The sequence below is a fragment of the Dendropsophus ebraccatus genome, chromosome 3 (genome assembly GCF_027789765.1).
Source record: "Dendropsophus ebraccatus isolate aDenEbr1 chromosome 3, aDenEbr1.pat, whole genome shotgun sequence".
Classification (NCBI taxonomy): Eukaryota; Metazoa; Chordata; class Amphibia; order Anura; family Hylidae; genus Dendropsophus; species Dendropsophus ebraccatus.
In genome coordinates, this window is record NC_091456.1 from 75,721,772 (window position 1) to 75,743,972 (window position 22,201).

The 22,201-nt window shown below is 47.2% G+C and overlaps 1 protein-coding gene across 3 annotated transcripts in view; it reads right to left on the minus strand.

Moving 5' to 3' along the window:
* Positions 1-14,624, minus strand: part of FSD1L (fibronectin type III and SPRY domain containing 1 like) — a 66,737-nt gene extending 52,113 nt beyond the window's left edge. For 2 of the 3 annotated variants that reach the window (XM_069962022.1, XM_069962021.1), the window contains exon 1: positions 14,499-14,624. In XM_069962022.1, the coding sequence (XP_069818123.1) occupies positions 14,499-14,513 (15 nt within the window). In that variant the 5' untranslated portion in view covers positions 14,514-14,624. Of the gene's footprint in view, positions 1-4,747; positions 4,876-14,498 lie in introns of those variants that run through there. The other variant, XM_069962024.1, reaches the window with a different exon arrangement.
* Between the last annotated feature and the right edge of the window lie 7,577 nt (positions 14,625-22,201).

Consider the following 22,201-nt stretch of genomic DNA (forward strand, 5'->3'; position numbering starts at 1 on the left):
TTGTTTTGGTGCCTCATCTCCCTCCACCCCTCCCCTCTCCATACAGAACAATGAAGACAGGTGGGAGAGGTTCAGACTGCTTTCTCATGATAAAAATGCATTTTTCGGCTAATAAACCCAATTACAAAGCTTCTTAAAATTGCCTGTACTATTGATTTCTGCAAAAAAAATAAAAAAAAATTAAATGACAGGTACACTTTAAACCACAAGCCTCTCACTCTTAGCTCTTGGGCCAGTCACGTTTTATAGGTTTTTTTCTTCCTATCTGAGTGTTCCCATCCAGACAAATGTCCTTGTGGTTTAGAATAATTGGAGATTAATTATCATTGTAGATGAGAACATCAGAGGGGCAGCTTCATTTATTAAAACTATTGATGGATTGCTCTTCAGCTAATATAGCAGCGGACCACATGTGTACCCTTGTGTGAGGTTTTGCGACTTTGTTACATCTTATCTAAACATATCAATAGGCAGAAGTAAATGGTAACAACTACAAGACTACTTTGCAGTACACAGGGAGCACCAACAGAATAGGTAGCGGTAGGTGGGTTTGTGCACTTGACCTTGCTTGCTAATTCCATCCATAGATTCCATCCATAATCCTCTTGCTCTCTAGGATAAGTAAATGCACAGAACACTGCAGGCTAGTTTCTGGTTTCTCTGCATCAGAAATAAACCACTTTGCTTGGTCGACGCTTGAGCAGGGCATCTATAAATAACCAAGCAGACGAGTCCAATAAAGTGCACAGAAGTCTATCCGTCAATGTGACATGGCTTCTACTGCTGTCAGGTCAGTTCTATCCCATAGGTGACACATGCATAGTAAATTCATAATCATGCTTATATAATGTTAGTAAGAGTATGTATACTCGGGCTATCACGCCTATATTTTTATGGTATGAGTTCACTGTGTCAATTTAGTTTTCTATTATTATATAGTGGCAGTGAAAATAATTATAGACTGCATGTGTATATCTGAGTTACTCTGTCTACCAGTCAGGTAAAATGGATGGCTTCTTGGCACATAGTTAAAGGAGTTATCCAGCGTTAGAAAAAGATGCCTACTTTCTTTCAGGAACAGCACCACTCTTGTCTCCAGTTTGGGTGGGGTTTTGGAGAGTAAAACCACACCTGAACTGGACACAAGAATGGTGCTGTCTCTGGAAGAAAGTGGCCATGTTTTTCTAACGCTGGGTAACCCTTTTAAAGAGAGACTGGGTCTCATCTACTTAGGCCTTATTCTCACAGTCAGTAATCCACAGACCCTACAAAGAGTGAAGCTGCACAGTAGACTCGGCATCTACCGGCAATATATATATCAATATGATGCCAGGAAAGCGGAAAGTGTTTAAATCTTCACAGGACTGTAGTGATACAGCCGCACAGCTTTAGGCTATGTTCACACTACGTAAAAGTACGGCCGTACTTTATGCGCCTGTGAACACTGCCCTATCTGCTTTGGGATCCCGGCCGGAGCATATACACATCGTATAAGCCCTGGCCTGGATCCCATGCAGACCCGCAAATAACTGACATGTCAGTTTTCTGCGGCTGCAATTCAATGAATTGCGGCCGCAGAAAGCTCTGTCAGTTCACACAATGAAGCGAGCGGCTCCGGCTGCTTGCTTCATTGTGTGCTGTGGATTGTTCTGATGCGGATGCACGCTGATGCGCCCGCATCAGAACACTACGGCCATAAAGATCATCCGTCCGGTACTGCAGTACCGGCCGGGATGATCTGTGCAGAGACCGGCCGTTTCGTAACCCGGCTGGGGTCACAGAACGGCCAGTCTCTTACAGAGTGTGAACAAACCCTTTAGTGTAGTAGGCTATGATATCAAGTGAATGCTATGGTATGAAGTGAAAGAAATATGAAAGAAATATGAAAAAATTAAATAGCAGTGTATGCAAGCTAGTAATAATACATACTCCTTGCACCATAATGTAAATGTTGGCTGCTGTTCTTGACTTGTACTTAAATGGCTCTATAAATGAGGGTCTTCTGCACATAGAGGAGCTGCACTATTTCTGGACATTATAAAAAAAACATATACTTACCTCCCTTGCTCTTGCTGCCGATCTCCCTGTTACGGTCCCGATCTACGATGACCCATGTTAGTCACTGATCGGCTGACCGGGCGGTGCAGATGCCGACCCCAAACACAGCAAGCACTGTGCAACAGGGAAAATTCCAGGACAACGGCATCGTCAGCAGGAATGAGGGAGAAACGTACAGTATATGTTTTTTAGGTTTTCCCGCAGGCTTAGCACATTTTTTGACAACTCAAAATGCCCCTTTAACGGGAATCTGTCACTAGTTTTAAATGGGGGCAGCATAAATTAGTGACAGAAAGGCGGAAAAGATCGGTGTAGTACTTACATCAATCTGTTCAACTGTTCTCCTAATATGCAGGAAAATAGGATTTATGCCGTACCCCTCCCCCACCCACCAGCTGCTGATTGACAGGTGACTGCCTATGCACAGCATGGATAGATAACTGCCAATCAGCAGCTGGTGGGTGGAGTTTACTGCTTCTCATGAATAATGAGGACTATTGGGCTCCTGTACATAATACAGAGGACTACTTATTATCAATGTTATTCAGGATGATATCTCTGGATCAGCTGCAAAGAACAATGTAAGTGATACATCAATCTTTTCAGTCCCTCTCCAATTACTCCCCTTCCCAGTCCCTCCCCTGGTCGTAGACTTGTATCAGCCACATGTAATCTTATCCTTTAGTTAGCTGATCTCATCTGCTCGCTGCCGACACGTGTAATAGCGCCAGCAGCAAGCAGAGAACATGGAGCAAGTGAGCACTGACCTGACAGGGCGGCGCTTGATTGCTCCCTCTCGTCGGCCTGTGTAAAAGGGGCTTTAGAACTCAGCTGTTTTGCAGAGTAATTTAAACTTTAGTTAGGGGAGGCAGACTGTTGATTTTGGCATATCTGTAGTATGTTACATAAATGTATGGTTAGAAGAAGTAATTTTATCCAGAATCATACCATTAATTGGCACTTTATAGTTGCAGTGTATCTGCCAGTTATTGTCATTGTGCCAGATACCAGAGGACACAATTTTGTGGAGTCCCAATCTTGACAGACTAGAGCCATTGGAGGAAGGCAAGAGACACAATGTGAGGTAGGTGTTGGTACACTCTATCGTATGCTTATCACATATTACATGGAGAACACGTCACCTGTTCTAAAGACTTACATTCAGTTTATAAAGTTTTGTATATCAGAGATGCCATTACTGTCAGTGTGACTGATCCTCTGGTCACTGGAAGTACTAGAGAAAAGTAAAGCACAGACGATACCTACTCCATACTTTTCATCTCTTAAGAGCCCCTAACTAATGAATGCGAGATTATAATGGATTTGTTCCTGGTGGCAGATGAGCATGTTAATTGAATTACTCCAAGCCTCCCTGACATCGCCAGTCACAATGACTAATCTGGTCAATTTGGCAAATCTAGTACAATTTCTTATGTTATTAGCCAACTGGCTCTTCAGATAACATTATGTAGACATGACATTTCTTGACGGTACTATTACACCAAGCAATTTTCCAACGACTAACGATTAACGATAAATGATCTTAAACGACCGCTAAGGCAAACGACCCGAAATCGTTCGCCCAAGTACACAAAACGATGATCGTTATTGCGGTCGTTTAGTCGTCGCTATTGCGTACGTTTCAGCTGTGAATTTTTATTCCACCGAACGATGTGCGAATGATGAGCAAACGATCAAACGATAAAAATAGATCCGGATCCTATTAAACGATCAACGATTTCTCGTTGGTCGTTTAATCGTTGCCTGCTATTACACAAAATGATTATCGCTCAAATCCAAACGATTTAACGATTTTTCGAACGATAATCGTTCCGTGTAATACCACCCTAAAGGAAACACCCCTAAAGCTATTTCAGGGAGTCTGAAAATCGGTTCATTCTTGGTTAAAGGGGTAGTGCGGCGTTTCAAAATTATTCACTAAATAACACACATTACAAAGTTATACAACTTTGTAATGTATGTTATGTCAGTGAATGGCCCTCTTCCCCGTGTCTCCCTCCCCCCCCCACACTAGACCCGGAAGTGTGATGCACTATACTCACCTGATTCGTGTCGACCCTCCGTCCGCCATCTTGAGAGAATGATGTCATCTTCGGGAGGCCGTACGAACCGCTCCATCCGTCCCTCATGCCGGCCCCCCAATGCCGCGTCATTAGCTGCTCAGCCGCGATTGGCTGAGCATAACTGTACTCAGCCAATCGCGGCTGAGCAGCTGATGACGCGGCAGAGGGGGGCTGGCATGAGACACGGATGGAGCGGTTCGGCCGGACTCCTGAAGATGACATCATTGTCCCAAGATGGCGGACGGAGGGTCGACACGAATCAGGTGAGTATAGTGCATCACACTTCCGGGTCTAGCGTGGGGGGGGGGGGGGGAGGGGGGAGACACGGGGAAGGGGGCCATTCACTAACATAACATACATTACAAAGTTGTATAACTTTGTAATGTGTGTTAGTGAATAATTTTGAAACGCCGCACTACCACTTTAAAAGTAGAAATGCGGCTTCGTTTATCTTTGTAGTAAGCAAAACTGATCAGCGTTTGAATCCCGCAGTCTGGCGGCTCAGTGAAGAGGGTGGATACAGCTCGAGGACCGCCTGGAAAATGCCTGGAAAACATAGCTACAGTGATGGCTAACAAAAGTTATTGGCAAGAATGAACACCAACCTGCTCAGGCTCCTTCACAACTCCGCACTAGCACACATCATGACATAGCAACAAATAATCTGCCAACAATTCAACAGGCACAGCCTTGGATGGCTACCTATTTTCTTTATGGGGTATTCCTGTTTCTGTACCTTCTATCAACCTCAATGGCGAGGGGCGCACAATCACTTCACGCACAATGGGGGAGATTTATCAAACATGGTGTAAAGTGAAACTGGCTCCACTTTTCATTCCTCACAGACTCTTTAGAAAATGAAAGGTGGAATCTGATTGGTTGCTAGGGACAACTGAGCCAGTTTCACTTTACACCATGTGTGATAAATCTCCCCCAGTGACTCCAATGTGGCTTGTGACACACTGCTTAACTATACTGACCAAATTGCACCTGTTACTAACCTACATAAAGAAACCCTAGCATCCCTTTCATGCTGCCTACTTTACTTTATTACGATGTATAATGCTGCGTTTACACGTAACGATTATTGGCCCGATCGTACGAATAGCAATGTCGGATTTACGATTTTTTTTTATAACGATCAGCGTTTAGATGGTACGATATATCGTACGAAAATTCGCACTGCGATCGTTTTGCGATCGTTTAAGCCTATCTCACACATTGGTTAAATCGGCGAACGACTGTTCACACGGAACGATTTGCGAATTTTTTGCGTACGATGAACGACGATTTGATGACCTGATGAAAGATCAAAATGTACGATTTATCGTGCGTCGTTCAATCGTTCGCTGCGTTTACACGTACGATTATCGTTCGAATTCGACCGTTATCGCGCAAATTTGCACAATAATCGTTACGTGTAAACGCAGCATAATTCACTACAAGTCAGCATTTGCCAGATGCTTCTCCCCACCCTGACAGCCTTGACTGACAGATCTCTCCCTATGCACAAACAGGAAGAGATCTACCAATTAGGACTGGTGGGTAGGGGAGAGGCCACTGGGGACTCAGGACCTTTTTCCTGCCATGGTTTACGACTACTCCTATAAAATGCTGCAGCATTTCAGTGTGAATCCTACAAAGAACCTTCCAGTCTTTCTTACAGGTTTCCTGTACCCAGGGATGGAGAAATGAATATCATAGGCCAGGGCTACTTGGCTTGTGAGATCTATTCAGTTCTAGAGTTTTCTATATACATCTCTGCTGTACAGGCTCTCCCACCTCCTTCTATCATAGTGTACATTGAGAATTGAGAGAATACAGGAAATAAGAACCTACTTAGCACACTGTGATGTCTTCTATATACTGCAGCTAATATAGTCTGAACCACACACTAAAAAAAAAGGACAGTGCATGCTAGACGCTGCGGACCAGCCAAGCTTCCAGTGACAGATCTGCCCATGTAGGCGGTGGGAACCAAGAGAAGAGAGTGAGTGGAGAGTGCACAGCAAGCATTTATCCTAAATTATAGATCCTCTTCTACAAAACTTTCTCAAGCTACTGTGCAAAAGTTTTAGACAGTTGTTAAAAAAATACTGCAAAGTGAGAATGGGTTAAAGGGGAACAAACCAGCTGATATGCCCCTGCAGCTCTGTACCTGACCATCGCGACACTCTGCTTCTTGCCTTTGTCGGCCTCAGCGTTTTTGCTCAGTTGGATTAAGATCAAATATGCAACTGTGCTTGTTAGGAGCACTGGGGGCGTTTCTGGGCCCCGCAGAGTGCCCCTACCCTCTCCTTCAGCGAATGGTCCCCTATGCATATTCATGTATACATAATCAGGCTGGTCAGGAAGCATGTCAAAGACCGTCCGGATTATTAATATGTAAATATACATAGAGAAGGCGTCACTGAAAGAGGTGGCGGTGGGGGGGGCGTAGTGTTCTGTGGTGCCAAGAAACACCCCCTGTGCTCCTACCGAGCACATTTGATCTTAACCCAACAGAATAAAAACAACGGGCCGATAGAGACAAGAAGCACAGCGGCGCAAGTCATCAGGTACAGAGCTGCAAGCGGATAGGTGTGCACAAACCTGCTGATAGTTCCCCTTTAAAATTGGAAAAGTTAGAGGGTACCTGTCGTCATGTAAAATAAGTTTCTCGCCCATCTACTGCAGACCAATTGCAGCAAATCCGCACTTTTGAACTAGACAGTGAGGTTATTCCAAACATCTTAGAGCACTGACCACATATCTTCTATAGGTATTGACCTGCTCACATCCTTCTCTCTTCATGTTATCTCAGGCTGACTTGATGATGTAAGATCGGGGCAGTCATCACTTCCAGGACTCCTTGTTCATCTTGAAAGAGGTTAATAATTAGCGATCCTGCTGGGGATTCAGGGGACATGACAGTGATGTATACTTACCTGTCCTGCTCCAACACCGCTGCCTGTTCACAGGCCGCCTTCTCTTCATTTCAGCAACATCTGAATATGTGCTGCTCCCACCAGAAATAGACATTTAGCATAGACCGTATAGAATCTATGCTGAGCGACCATTTTCAGTGGGATCGGCACATCATTGGATGTTGGTGTAAAACAATAAGCAGGCGGTCCGGGAACTGGCAGCTGTAGCGGAGTAGGGCAGGTAAGTATACATCACTGTCATGTCTGCCGCAGCCCCAGCAGGATCGCTAATTATCAGTTTATCTTGGACAACCCCTTAAAGGCATACTTGTCATCAAAAAAACTTTTGACACGACACAAAGACGTGAAAAGTTTGGTCTTGTGCAGTCCTTGACCGATCAGGAAAAAGGAATCGGACAAGACAAGAACTACCTCTGTTCCCGCTCTGTGTATATGTGAGCCAGACGGCCTCATATATTATTCACCCATTTTAGTGCCAGAAAAGAACATGCTAAGCGCTGACTTCCCTCGTTCTCCTGATTAGTCAAGTCTTCGACTCCGGCCAATACATTATTTCTCAATAGTGTACAGTGGTACCTTGGTTTAAGAGTAACTTGGTTTAAGAGCGTTTTGGTTTAAGAGCTCACAGTTTTTCAAAATTGTGACTTGGTTTAAGAGCATTGCTTTTGTTTAAGAGCTCCCTGTACTGTGTGGGAGCGTGAGTGGGGGAGGGACATGGTCTGCATAGCGGGGCCTAAAGCCCTGTGCTCTGACCCAGGACGTCTCCCTCACCTTTCACATCATAGCAGATCCACTTCAGGCTGGGGCCTGCATCAGGGGACAGGACTGTGGAGGTAATCTCTCCATAGCTGTAACCCCTCTCTCCCCGGACAGAGGGTGCTGCATGTATGTGCCCACATCTGCTGTGCTCATTCCTTCATGCTCCCTGCAGCCTCTGTCAACCCTTGTGTTTCCCATTCTCTCCATTAATGTACAGTAATTTATAATATCACATATTCTGCTGTTTCTGAATGTTTGTTTCATCTGTTTTACATGTTATTCAGAATAATAAATCATTATTTTGGGGTGTGGGACCAATTGTCTGCATTTCTATGATTTCTTATGGGAAAATTTGCTTTGGTTTAAGAGTGGATTTGGATTACAAGCACAGTCCCGGAACAAATTATGCTCGTAATCCAAGGCATCACTGTATTTTTTTTTTGTTGTTGACAGTGCCCATTTAAGTTGACAATAGTTCTTAATAAAATTGGCTGCAAGTTTGGAGCCAAACAGACGTCTCTCGATAGTAGGCATCTTACTTCGCACCATTTTGTCAAACCTGCTTAAAACTTTTGCCCAGTACTTTATTTGTCCAAATAAGCCAAACTTGAGGGTCCCACAATGAAGGTTGAAAAGTTTTTAAACTAAACTCTGTTCACTCTAAATGTATCCACAGAACCCCATTCACATGGTGTATGCCAGAACATCCTTTTCAGAGTGTCTTCAAGGTGAAATTGAGACGAATAACACATATGTGCACTGTTATGGCAAATGACATTGGTTGCAGTTAAAGAAGAGACAACTTAACTATTAAAAGAAGATGGAAGGTCTAGTTGCAGATTGTCCTGTTACATTAGAAAGTAATGACTAAATCAATAGCAGAGGGTTGAAAGTGAACAAGAAGCTTTTACTGTGGGCAGTGATATCCATAATGGAGAAGTCTGGAAATACTGGGATCCTGGGAATTCACCAGACCACATTTGAAGTGTCAGGTCTGAAAATTCTCCCCCCTCCCCCATACAGTGGCTCATGGAACTCAGTCACGGTTAGACAATATGAATTTTTTTCCCCTTTTAATGACTTAGGGTATGTGGTTTTTGTTGCAGACACCATGTCAATTTCTTTATCAAAAACTGCACAGTTCACCTAAAAAGCACTCCTAGTGCTATCAATGGGAGACATGAAAGGGGTTATCCAGCGCTACAAAAACATGGCCACTTTACCCCCTCTCTTGTCTCCAGATTGGGTGGGGTTTGAAACTCAGTTCCATTTAAGTAAATGAAGCTTAACAGCAAACCGCACCTGAACTGGAGACAAGAGAGGGGGAAAAGTGGCCATGTTTTTGTAGCGCTAGATAACCCCTTTAAAGCACAATCTGTGTGATCTCTCTTTAACCCCTTAAAGGGGTAGTGCGGTGCTAAGAAATTATTCCCAAAATAACACACATTACAAAGCTATACAACTTTGTAATGTATGTTATGTATGTGAATGGCCCCCTTCCCCGTGTTCCCCGACCCCTGCCCGTGGACCCAGAAGTGTGATGCACTATACATACCTGATTCGTGTCGACCCCTGTCCGCATTTCTTCTGACAGTGATGTAATCTTCGGGAGGCCGGCCGACCTGCTCCTGCTGTCCCTCATGCCGGCCCCCCTCTGCCGCGATTGGCTGAGCATAACTGTGCCCAGCCAATTGCGGCTGAGCACAGTTATGATGCAGAGGGAGGCCTGCATGAGGGACGGCCTCCCGAAGATTACATCACTGTCAGAAGAAATGCGGATGGGGGTCGACATGAATCAGGTATGTATACTGCACTACACTTCCGGGTCCATGGGCAGGGGTCGGGGAACACGGGGAAGGGGGCCATTCAAATACATAACATACATTACAAAGTTGTATAGCTTTGTAATGTGTGTTATTTTGTGAATAAAGGTGTGGTTCCATCACTTCAACAATTTCAAGAATTATTGGTATTAGTAGTATTCTGTTTTGTGATCAGTATTTAACCCCTAGCTGCACCAGTCATTTACAGTACGTCCTTGTAGGAGGTTAGTTTTAGCACCAGGATGTATATATACTGACCTGCTTCAAATGCTCACGGTTAACACAAATAGTGACTGGGATAGCTGAGAGTTTAGTGTAACTGCCACCCCAAAGGGGGTCCAGCATCAGCAATTGCCGGCATGGGTGGATTGGTAACAGTAATTGGTGTGGTAAAAAATACATAGGATTACATTGGAATCTCTGCAAAGAAAATGCTTATTTAAACTTTTCACTCTTACTTTGCAGTTATTCCTGTGAAATGCCCAAAGGGTTAAAAAACTGTATGAGTGTCAATTTAAAATATACTCCCAAACTGAACTGGTGCCTAAAGAATTTCTTGAGTTTAAAATTTTCATGAAAAATTTGAAAATTGCTACTAAACATTTACAGCCTCTAACATCCTAAAAAGTAAAGGCATGTTCACCAAATAGTGTTAAAGTGACTCTGTACCCACAATCTGACCCCACCCCAACCCCCAAACCACTTGTACCTTCGGATAGCTGCTTTTACTTCAAAATCTGTCCTGGGGTCTGTTCGGCAGGTGATGCAGTTATTGATCTTGGATTAAAAGCAGCTATCTGAGGGTACAAGCGGTTGGGGGGGGAGGGGGCAAATTGTGGGTACAGAGTCGCTTTAATATAAAGTAGACATGTTATAGATCTGAATTTATAAATAATTTATGTAACATTACTAATTGTTTTTCTTTTTTTTTTTTTTTTACAAAAAAACAAAAAAATTTACTACCTACATAAAGTAGAATATATCACGAAAAAACAATTTTGGAATTACGATTGCTAAAAGCATTCCAAAGTTATTGATGCATAAAGTGACGCTTCCTATTTGTTGTCCCTAAGGGGTTAATCCAAAACCAGGGGTGAGTCCAAAACACAGAAAAAGGTGCCCATCCTTCCTTTATAGTTTTCTTTTGTGTCGGTTCAGCTTTTGGCTGTGGCTAAAAATATTGACCAAAGTGACCAAAGTAAGTGTAGATCCCAGCCTGATAGTTGTGGGTGACCGTATGTCCTGCAGGAGCCCTAGCCCCAATATTCATCATGTAACACGTTCTTTATGCAGTTTGGGTTATTTCACCTCTCTTCTCCGTCTCTGCCTTGAAAGTAAAGCAAACTAGCGTAAACCAGGGAGGAGAGGTGACAACAGCTCCGACATATTTCTGGCTAAAAAAAAAAAGGTGGTTGTTACTTATGAACATGTTACAATCCTGCAAAATGTGATAGTCCAGGACTAATCCGGCATAGAGTGATATATCCTACTGTATGGATATATATAGCAAATGAAACCCTATTCTGCTTCAGCTATTATGAGCATGTGTGAGAGGAAGTGTTTTCCATCATTGCCGATGCTTACTATGTTCCTGTGACACAACATCTTCATGTACAGCCAATACAGCCAAGAGATCTGTGACATGGCTGTATTATATTATATTATGGCAAGGCACCCCTTCAGATTGGGACTCTATAACAGCCCATCACATTCCCCCTTTAAAGACCCCCAATTCATAAGATAGGAGCAGCCAGCCACATGTCTCACCACCTAGAAACAGGACACTTTCTGTTGCTATGGAACCAAGGCTGCAGGAAACTGTGTCATGTGACCCTGCTTGGCTCTCCTAAACCGCTTATAGAGGAGAGAGCATATACGGAAAATAGTTCTGTATTGTCACCTGGAGGCAGCCAGCACCCTCACACAGCACCCGCACAGACAGCACCCGCAGAGACAGCACCCGCACACAGCCCCCACACAGAAAGCACCCGCACAGACAGCACCCGCACAGACAGCACCCGCACAGACAGCACCCGCACAGACAGCATCCGCACAGACAGCATCCGCACAGACAGCATCCGCACAGACAGCATCCGCACAGACAGCATCCGCACAGACAGCATCCGCACAGACAGCACCCGCACAGACAGCACCCGCACAGACAGCACCCGCACAGACAGCACCCGCACAGACAGCACCCGCACAGACAGCACCCGCACAGACAGCACCCGCACACACAGCACCCGCACACACAGCACCCGCACACACAGCACCCGCACACACAGCACCCGCACACACAGCACCCGCACACACAGCACCCGCACACACAGCACCCGCACACACAGCACCCGCACACACAGCACCCTCGAACAGCTCCCGCACACACACAGCACCCGCACACAGCCCCCACAGAGACAGCACCCGCACACAGCACCCTCCAACAGCACCCGCAGACAGGACTTGTTTAGAGGACTTGCTCTTAAGTTGACTTTCATTTTTCTACAGAGTGTCTATATTCGCTGACTATTATGCTCTGCTATATATCTCCAACTGTAACAATGTTACACTGAGTGACAACCCCTGACAACCCTCACACTGCAGAAACATTATAAGTCTCATGTATCCAAGTTGTTTCATACTAAAAAGTGACTGCAAACCTTCGTAGTCAGCTGTCGTTCTGTAAGAGCCATTGGAATACAGAAGCAGGGGCTGGTAGCTATGGGGTCCAGCTGCTAAAATCCCTGTGGACGGCCCTTACCACTAGGAAGCTGTGAGCGGCTACATATGTGCATATGAATGAACGGACATCCTTGTACTACCTGGCTGCAGCCACTATTTTTCAAATATCGGAGTAAGATCTGTGGCACACTGCCAACATTTCTCATGGGTCAGGATAAAAGTCCAAATGTGACATAGCCAAGACGGCCGTTCCTGAAGCCCCCTGCCATCCTGTAGCACTCGCACTACAGTAGCATCAATCTTGACTTTCTGTAATTGAAAACTAGAGGATTGTTCATCCCCTGCTTTATACTAACATCACAGAGCAGCCTGTGACCTCTGGTCCATGTGTACAGCCTAATCCATGACCCCACCACACAGTGATTATTTCTAATCCATCCTCTGCCACACCCGTGCATTTCCCATTTTGATGGACAAAACTCCAAAAAGTGTTATAAGTGCACGTCTCCATATCTGCAACATTATCAGAGCCGCCTTCTGCAATACTGTATATCCTATAATACACAGCCATAACAACTGCCTGCAACAAGTGCACCCACCCCACTGCCTCCTCTGCCACCCACCCCACTGCCTCCTCTGCCACCCACCCCACTGCCTCCTCTGCTACCCACCCCACTGCCTCCTCTGCTACCAATCCCACTGCCTTCTCTGCCACCCACCCCACTGCCTCCTCTGCTACCCACCCCACTGCCTCCTCTGCCACCCACCCCACTGCCTCCTCTGCCACCCACCCCACTGCCTCCTCTGCCACCCACCCTACTGCCTCCTCTGCTACCCATCCCACTGCCTTCTCTGCCAGGACACACTAGATACAGGTTGGCCATAGACATGCAGGGCGCTCTTGTTAAATTATTGAAGCGGAGGGACAATTCCACCTGCTCCTTGCTGCACAATGAGACAGGATGAGGAGCAGGCCGCAGATGCAGCACCATCACACCCTCACCCACCCCACACCCAAGCCAGACAATACATGCTAACTCATCCATTGATGCTGAGCTGCTGGGTGATGGGGGGCACTGGTAGGGGCATCAGGAGCTGGGGGTGAGTGATGCCACCACTACAGGGGGCACTATGATTGATGCCACCACTATAGGGGGCACTGGGATTGATGCCACCACTACAGGGGGCACTGGGATTGATGCCACCACTACAGGGGGCACTGGGATTGATGCCACCACTACAGGGGGCACTATGATTGATGCCACCACTACAGGGGGCACTATGATTGATGCCACCACTTCAGGGGGCACTATGATTGATGCCACCACTACAGGGGGCACTGGGATTGATGCCACCACTACAGGGGGCACTGGGATTGTATGCCACCACTACAGGGGGCACTGGGATTGATGCCACCATTACAGGGGGCACTGGGATTGATGCCACCACAATAAGGGGCACTATGATTGATGCCACCACTACAGGGGGCACTATGATGCCACCACTTCAGGGGGCACTATGATTGATGCCACCACTACAGGGGGCACTATGATTGATTCCACCACTACAGGGGGCACTGGGATTGATGCCACCACTACAGGGGCACTATGATTGATGCCAACCCTACAGGGGGCACTATGATTGATGCCACCACTACAGTGGGCACTATGATTGATGCCACCACTACAGGGGGCACTATGATTGATTCCACCACTACAGGGGGCACTATGATTGATGCCAACACTACAGGGGGCACTATGATTGATGCCAACACTACAGGGGGCACTGGGATTGATGCCAACCCTACAGGGGGCACTATGATTGATGCCAACACTACAGGGGGCACTATGATTGATGCCAACACTACAGGGGGCACTGTGCAGAACACTGGGAGGGAGAAGCACCTGACCTGGGAGATCAGACATGATGCTACAGACCGATCCCCGCCCATGATGTGGCAGCATCCCATCTCCCACCTATGCAGCAGATCGCAGCTATTGTTCTGCAGAGCAGCGCACCCGACCTCCCGTCTCACACCTATCTGCAGCAATGAATGAGCAGACGGCGGCTGCAGCTAGATGTCTAAGCGCCTGGCCGCAGTGACCTATAAGGTGCCCGGGGAGCGCCGCTGTGTGCACGGCCACCATTACGGACAGGGTGTCACTTACTTTCTGGGTGTCCATTGCCGGGCCCGGGCTCCTCCAGGCTTTGTACAAGATGATGCGTGAAGTGGATAAAGAACCGACTGGTGTGTAGAAGCGAGCAGCCGCAGCTCCACCCACTCCTCCTCCTCACTCCAGCCGCTGCAGGACCAGCGAGAGAGGAGGACCAGCGAGACGGCGCGGAGGACCGAGACAGAGCGTCTCCTGGCGGCACCATCGAGTACAGAGAGACGGGTAGCAGACACTCCCCAACACACACTCCTTGTAAACGACGGAAGCCATACTGTTTAAGGGCAAATTTCCATTGATTTGTTAGATCTCCATTGTTACCTGACAGCTTCCCTTCAGCATATATGCCAACCTATAAGAAATGGTCGGCTGTGTTCCTACAACATCTTTTTTGGTTATTTTATAATGGCAGCTGTGAATAATGGTCATTATTAAAGGTCATCATTATGAAACAAGGGCCAATTTTTTGCCTAAAATGACGCTGTGGGAACATAGCGAGAAAAGTCACTTCCATTTGAACTTTTAAAATCTAAATGAACAGTACATGTGATATAAAGCAAGTTTGCAATATACATCCATTTTTGTTGTTGTTATGCTGTAAAACACAGCTATACTTACCAGAAATCCAGGTCCAGTCTCCTGAAGGAAGATTTGCCATGTTTTTCATGATAAGGCTAGGTTCACACTGCGTTTTCAGCATCCGTTTAACGGATCCGTTTTTTTTAACGTCCAGAAAAATTGGGTCAGCAACGTTTTTTTTGTCCGTTTTGGTCCGTCAAAAAAAACGGATCCGTTTTTTTTTATAATGGAAGTCAATGGAAAAACGGATGCACACAAATGAATCCGTTTTTTGCAATCCGTTTTTCATGCGTTTTTTTGCAAAAAACGGATGCGTTAAACGGATGCTGAAAACGCAGTGTGAACCTAGCCTAACTAAAAAAAAAACCTATTATACAGCTTGATACAAGGGCTGCATATATATCATTAGTGATGTCCGTGCAGCCCTAGCTTTAAAGGTGTGAAGTAATAAAGGTGTACTTACCTGCCCACGTTCCCTCTGTGTCCCACAGGAGACAAGGGCAGGATAATCAACTTGCTTTATTGGTGAGTGGCACCTAGGGCTGTGCTTTAAGAGCCGCAACCTCCCCTTCCCCCCAGCATTACAGAACATGAGTGACATCACTTGTGTGAAAGTTATAGTCTGAAATATATCTATATGTACAGTATACCTAACTCAGGTATGGCTTATAGTACCCTATGGTAATCAAGAGATATATATATACAGGGGCGGGCTGGGCTGGATGGAAGGGTGGCATTTGCCCCTTGGGCCGGTCCCCCCCAGTACACTAAAGAGCCGCAGAGGCTGGATGTTAATTACGCCACTCTGCCACTTTAAGGCTCCCCGGAAGTAGCGGCCGCTACACTCAGGGCAGTATTGCTGGTACAAGTGTAAGGGGCCCGGCAGCTTAATGTCTGTGTGTTTGCTCACTGCCTCTATACCAGGGCAGAAGAGACACAGACAGGGCTTCCTCCTCACTGCCCGAGACCCTCCCCACACCCTCACTACCTCCTCTGGCTGCTTCCTGTTCTCTGATGTCGGGACAGAAGAGGAGGAGAGGCCCAGAGTCCGACTGTGAGGAGAGGACCAGAGAGCTGTACCATATTCCTTCTCCCCCCTCCCCCCACAGAGCTACCCTGCAATTACAGTAAGTGCTGTGTTCCTGGGTGCATGGGATGTGTATATGTGTCCTGGGTGCATGGGATGTGTATATGTGTCCTGGGTGCATGTAATGTGATGTAAGGTAAGAAGAGATAAGTAAAACTTAGTGTTTAAGGCTATGTTCACACCCAAAGTTCTATAGTAATATTGGCCTTTGTAACAACAGACATGATTTCTACAGCATGTACGTTGTGTTGCCTTCAGAGGAATCCCGGCCGGAAAGTATACACATAGTATACACTCCGGCAGGGATCCATAGCGGCAATAGAATCGCAATAGATCGCGGATGGGGGTCGACACGAATCAGGGGAGTATAGAGCACTACTCTTCCGGGTCTAGCGTGGGTGGGAACACGGGGAAGGGGGCCATTCACTATTTAGTGAATAATTGTTAAGCGCCGCACTACCCCTTTAAGTAACCATTTATAATGTAGTTACTGTGTGATTATAGTATGTGGTCATGGTGTGGGGGTATTATTTGTCCTTTGTATACTAGTATTATTGGTTATATTAGTATACAGGGTTTGGTCAGTAATAGTATGTTGTTCATGTCCATACCAGGTACAATCCAATTCAGAGCAGACTAAACTCTGGCCTTATATAAAAAGTACTAGGGCAGCAGGGGTGGGGGGAACATAAAAAAGAATCTTACTTACTTACTTACCCATTCCTGTGCCCCTGCAGCACAAGGTCACCAGCTCTCTCACAGCTGCTGTTATCCTGTTCCTCACATTCCTGCATTGTCATGTCCCAGCGGCAGGTACCCACTCGCCCCAGTACGTGACGTTACAGGACCAGGAGCTGTAGGAGGCTGGTCTGTGAGCAGAGATGCAGCTCTGCGGGGGTCACAGGGACAGGTAAGTATGGATTCTTTATTATGTTCCCCTCACCCGCTTGGGATGTTTAGGTTCTGCAACAGTTCTCCTTAAAGCATATGTGCCCTTGTAAGGGGTGCAGGTGGATGGCGACAAACTCACTCTGACAGCTAAATAATGTTGGGATAACTTTACTGTAGATAATTCAGCAGATACAACCAATTCTTTAACTTGTATAACAGGTAGATTCTTACTGAACAGGAACACTGTCTCTTTATAAAGCTAGGTAAGTAGCAGGGAGGATATCACTTCAGTCTATGTGGTGTAGCACAACTATATACAGTCTCTCAGGGGGCCCCACTTCCTGACTCTGCTGGTAACAATGGGCTCCCCTGCAGCACCAGCTCTGTCTCCCCTGAGCAGTACCTTCCTCCTTGCTGCAGTGATGAGGCTGGCTGGACACTCCTGTGTCAGTGTCTCTTTGTCCCAGGTGCTCTGCACTCCACTTGCTAGCACTGGGCTGTGTTGCTCTCTTCCTTCACTGCTGCACACTGCTCTGTCTGCTGTAGCTCTTATGGACCTGGCTGAGCTGTCCTGCTTTCTGTGGATCACCTTGTCACACCTCTCTTTAGCTCTGGCACAGGTCACTGCCCTTGACCTCCAGCACTGGAATCTTCTCTCTCTACAGGAACTGGGTGGGTCACACTTCCTGAGTCTCTGGCTTTTCCTTCCCCAGTTACCTCTGTTACTCCTAGCTGGGAACTGACTCCCTCTGCTGGACGGAGATGATAACATCCAACCTCTATGCTCTAATACTGCAGCAGAACCTTCTGGCATTACACCTTCCCCCCCTCGTTTGAGGTTAGCCGTCCCGGCAACCTGCATACCCAAGACATAGTCCTCATAACGTGCAGGCATCCTTCCAAAGTTAGCACGTCCAGAATGTCTTAGCTCAACTGAAGGCTCCACAGAGGGAGCGTTGTTCTCCTCTTGCTGCATATCTTCCCTTCTTTCCAAGGGGGTTGGATCTGGTTGGGGTGGAACCCACCATTCCTCTTCCCCAGAGGGTACCGTGGGCATGTTGATACTCTCTTGCTGGGGTTCAGGAACTCTTCTCAGAAAAGTGCATGGTCTAAGCATATTTCGATGCACTATGCGCATCGGTCCAGTTGCACCCTCCGGTCTTACCTCATACACTGGTATGGTTGGGTTGGGTTGCCGGATCACCTCATATGGCGTGACTTCCCACAGCCACTGCAGCTTTCCAGCCCTTCTGGCTGTGCGATTGCGTACCATTACCCGATCTCCCACCTGTAACGGCAACTCCTTCAATTTCTTGTTTGCTGGTAATGTGCGGGGGCCAAGGCGCTGGGCGACCAGGTCGTACATTTCTTGTACCTTCTTCCGATGGTCTCCCATCCAAGTCTCAGGGGTCCACCCTTCACCTTCTCCACTGTCAGGCATCATCATGGTCAGAGGGCATCTCCCATTTCTCCCAAACATCAACAAGAAGGGTGAATAACCGGTGGCTGAGTGTAAAGTGTTGTTGTACACCCACACTAACTCTGCAATGTAGTCTGACCATCTCTCCTTTTTCTGTTCCTCCAGTGTCCTCAAGAGCTGTAGAAGGGTTCTGTTCAGGCGCTCACATGCGCCATTTCCCTGTGGATGGTAAGGTGTTGTGCGTGTCTTCCGAATCTGGTACAACCGACAGAGCTCCTCTATCACTCTTCCTTCAAAGCAAGCCCCTTGGTCAGAGTGCAGTTGTGTAGGACAGCCATAAGGCAGAATGAAATTTTTCCACAGGCACTGTGCTGCTGATTCAGCAGTTTGGTCCCGGGTGGGGACCGCTACAGCAAACTTCGTAAAGTGGTCCACCATGACCAGCAAATACTTGTATCCTCTCGGGGACTCTCCTACTGTAAGATAGTCCATCATCACAAGTTGTAGTGGGTAGCTTGTCTGTATAACACCAATTGGGGCCTGCTGATCCCCAGCTCTTGCTAGGTTGCAGTTTCGGCAGCTTCTGCAAATGTCCTGGGCCACCTTTTGTGAGTTAGGATGATAGAAGAATCTCTGTAGCCATGCCCAAGTCTTGGCAGGTCCAAAATGCCCTTTCCTTTCATGCATCCACTCAGCTACGTTCCTTACCTCACTATCTGGTATTACTACTTGCCAGGTGGGACCAATCTCTGTGGGGAGTTGTACTCTTCTGCATAGGACTCCCTCGTGGAAGGTCAGACGGCCCCTCTGCAGCCACAACTTCTTTCCAAATGATGTCAAGGTCTCACACTCCCTGTACATTGACTGGTGATCAGTAAGGAGCCATTCTCTTACTCTGGCAATTTGTGGGTCTTGCTGTTGGCAGTCCTGCCACTCCTTCATGGACCTTCCCGCAGTGATCTCGACAGCCTGCTCCACCCCCTGAACCGGAGCACTCTTCAGTGGTTTAGGCACTTTCATGAAATTGGGGGTCTCGACCTCTTCACGCTCTTCGTCTGTGGGGCCACTGGGATTCTCCAACGGGTTACGAGACAAGGCATCTGCATTAGCATTACTCCGCCCCGGCCTGTATTGTGTCTTGAAGTTAAATTTACTAAGTCGAGCTGCCCACCGCTGCTCCAAGGCACCCAGCTTGGCATTATTCAGGTGAACCAGTGGGTTATTGTCAGTCATCAACACAAACTCGACTCCTGTCAAGATGTCCGCAAACTTTTCTGTCACCGCCCACACCACTGCCAGGAGCTCAAGTTTGAAGGAGCTGTAGTTGTCGGGGTTCTTCTCACTCTCCCGCAGAGTTCTGCTGGCATATGCTATTACTCGTTCTTGACCATCTTGCTCTTGGGTCAGTACAGCTCCAAGTCCCCTCAGGCTTCCATCAGTTTGCAGCACAAATGGCTTTGTGAAATCAGCATAGGCCAGGATAGGGGCACTGGTCAACAATTTCTTCAGCTCCCTAAAGGCCAGTTCGGCCTCCTCAGCCCAGACGAATGGCTTTCCTTTTGTATCTCCAGGCAAGCACCCCTGGAGGAGCGCATACAGAGGCGCTGCTACCTGGGCAAACTCCTTGATGAATCGCCGGTAATATCCAACCAGCCCCAGGAAGGCCCGAAGCTCACTGCTGTTGCTGGGTGTGGGCCACTGTTTAACGGCCTGAATCTTTGAGTCTGTGGGCTGGACTCCTTGCCTTGTTACCACATGACCTAGATACTCAATGCTCTTCTGGAACAAGTGGCACTTAGTGGGTTTTAACTTCAGCCCATGCTCCTCTAGGCGGCCGAGGACCACGTCTAACCGCTCCAAATGTTCCGCAAAACTTGATGAAAAGATGATTATGTCATCTAGGTAGATCAGCAGGCATTCAAAATTCAGATCACCCAAGCACAGTTCCATTAGCCTCTGGAATATAGCTGGTGCATTGTTCAGTCCAAAAGGCATGCGGAGGAACTCATACAGTCCCATAGGTGTAACAAAGGCAGTCTTCTCTCTGTCTTTTTCTGCCATTGGCACTTGCCAGTACCCACTTGCCAGGTCAAGGGTAGAGAAGAATTTGGCACGGCCTAGCGCTGCCAAGGATTCCTCAATTCGAGGTAATGGGTAGGCATCCCGGACTGTACATGCATTGAGGCGCCTGTAGTCAACACAGAATCGCAGGGTCCCATCCTTTTTCTTTACCAGCACAATTGGTGAGGGCCAGGGGCTCCTGCTAGGCTGAATGATGTGACTTTCCTGCATATGTTTCAGCAGGGCCTTGACCTCCTGATACAGTGCTGGGGGTATTTGTCGGTACCGTTCCCGTACTGGTCGAGCATCTCCAGTTGGAATTTCATGTTCAAGCGTCTGTGTCTTCCCAAAGTCTGCTTCGTGCCGGGAAAAAGCATTTGGGTGAGATCCCAGGACCCTGACTAACTGCTCCCTCTCCTCGGGAGTCATCTCTGCACCTTCCAAATGTACTTCGTTCAAGAGCTGCCCTCCTGTAGTCCTGACAGCTTCAGTTCTTACTTGGCACAATGTCAGGGTGGTGGTGGCCATATCAGTTGACTTGATGTGCCAGCTAGGCTCCTGTATTATTCTCATCAGGACTTGGCCACTCTGGACTGTGCACAAGGTTCGTCCCACTGCTACCCCTTCTTTCTGTAGCACAGGCTCTACCATCACTGTAGCTCCTAGCAATTGGTGGCTGGTGCCCACTGGTAGGGGTACTACTACTTCATGGCCTGCTGGCACTTCCAAAGAAGTTGAACAGGGTACTCTCACACATCCCACTTTTCCTACAAGGCAGGACAGGGTTGCCTGCATCCGGCACTGTTTCAGCGATCTCTGGAGGGCCACTTGTGGAGGTTTCAGGTTTGGGACATTCTTCCAATACTTGGGACCCAGCTCTTGAGCCATCAGACCATCTAATTCTTTTAACACATTCATTCCCAATATCACAGGGACTTCTGGGTCCATTGCACTCTGTACCACCACCACTCCTTTCTTCTTCATAAATCGGCCCCAAAGCTCAATGTCAACTTGCATGACTCCAACTATTGGAATAGGCAGACTATTGGCAGCTTTAAGATTTACCCATTCTGTACTTCCCTGGTGCAAGGAGGAGGGAAAGTAAGTCTCAAAGACTTTCCTGGCCATTGTCGTCACTTGTGACCCCGTGTCTAGTAGACAGGACAGTTCTATTCCATTAAACTTGGCTCTAACGACTGGACTTTCTCCTACTAAGTCCATAGCTTCCAGAAGGGGGCACAAATCTGTACTTCCTCCTGCGATACGCCCCTCAATCGCAGGTGGAACTAGTTTAAATCTCTCCTGTTGCTGACAAAGCCACGGTTGGGGCAGTTTCTGGCTAGGTGCCCCTCCTGATTACATGTCCAGCATCTTCTTGCAGGTTGAGCCTCTCTGTAGGACTGTCTGGATGCAGGACAGGACTCCCCTCGGTAATGAGTCTGAGGTGCAGCCCTTTTCCACTGTTATAGTCAGTGCCTCCTTGAGTTCTCTAATCACTTCTTCCAATGATGAGACACGTGCCTCCATACTTTTCTCTTTGACTGGCAGCACCTCTGCTTGCTGGGCTATTGTGACAATAGTACCTTTTTCCTCCTTTTCCAGAGTAATAGCTTCCTTAAGCACCTCATGTAAGGTTGAGTGTGGCTCTAGCTTGAATCTCTC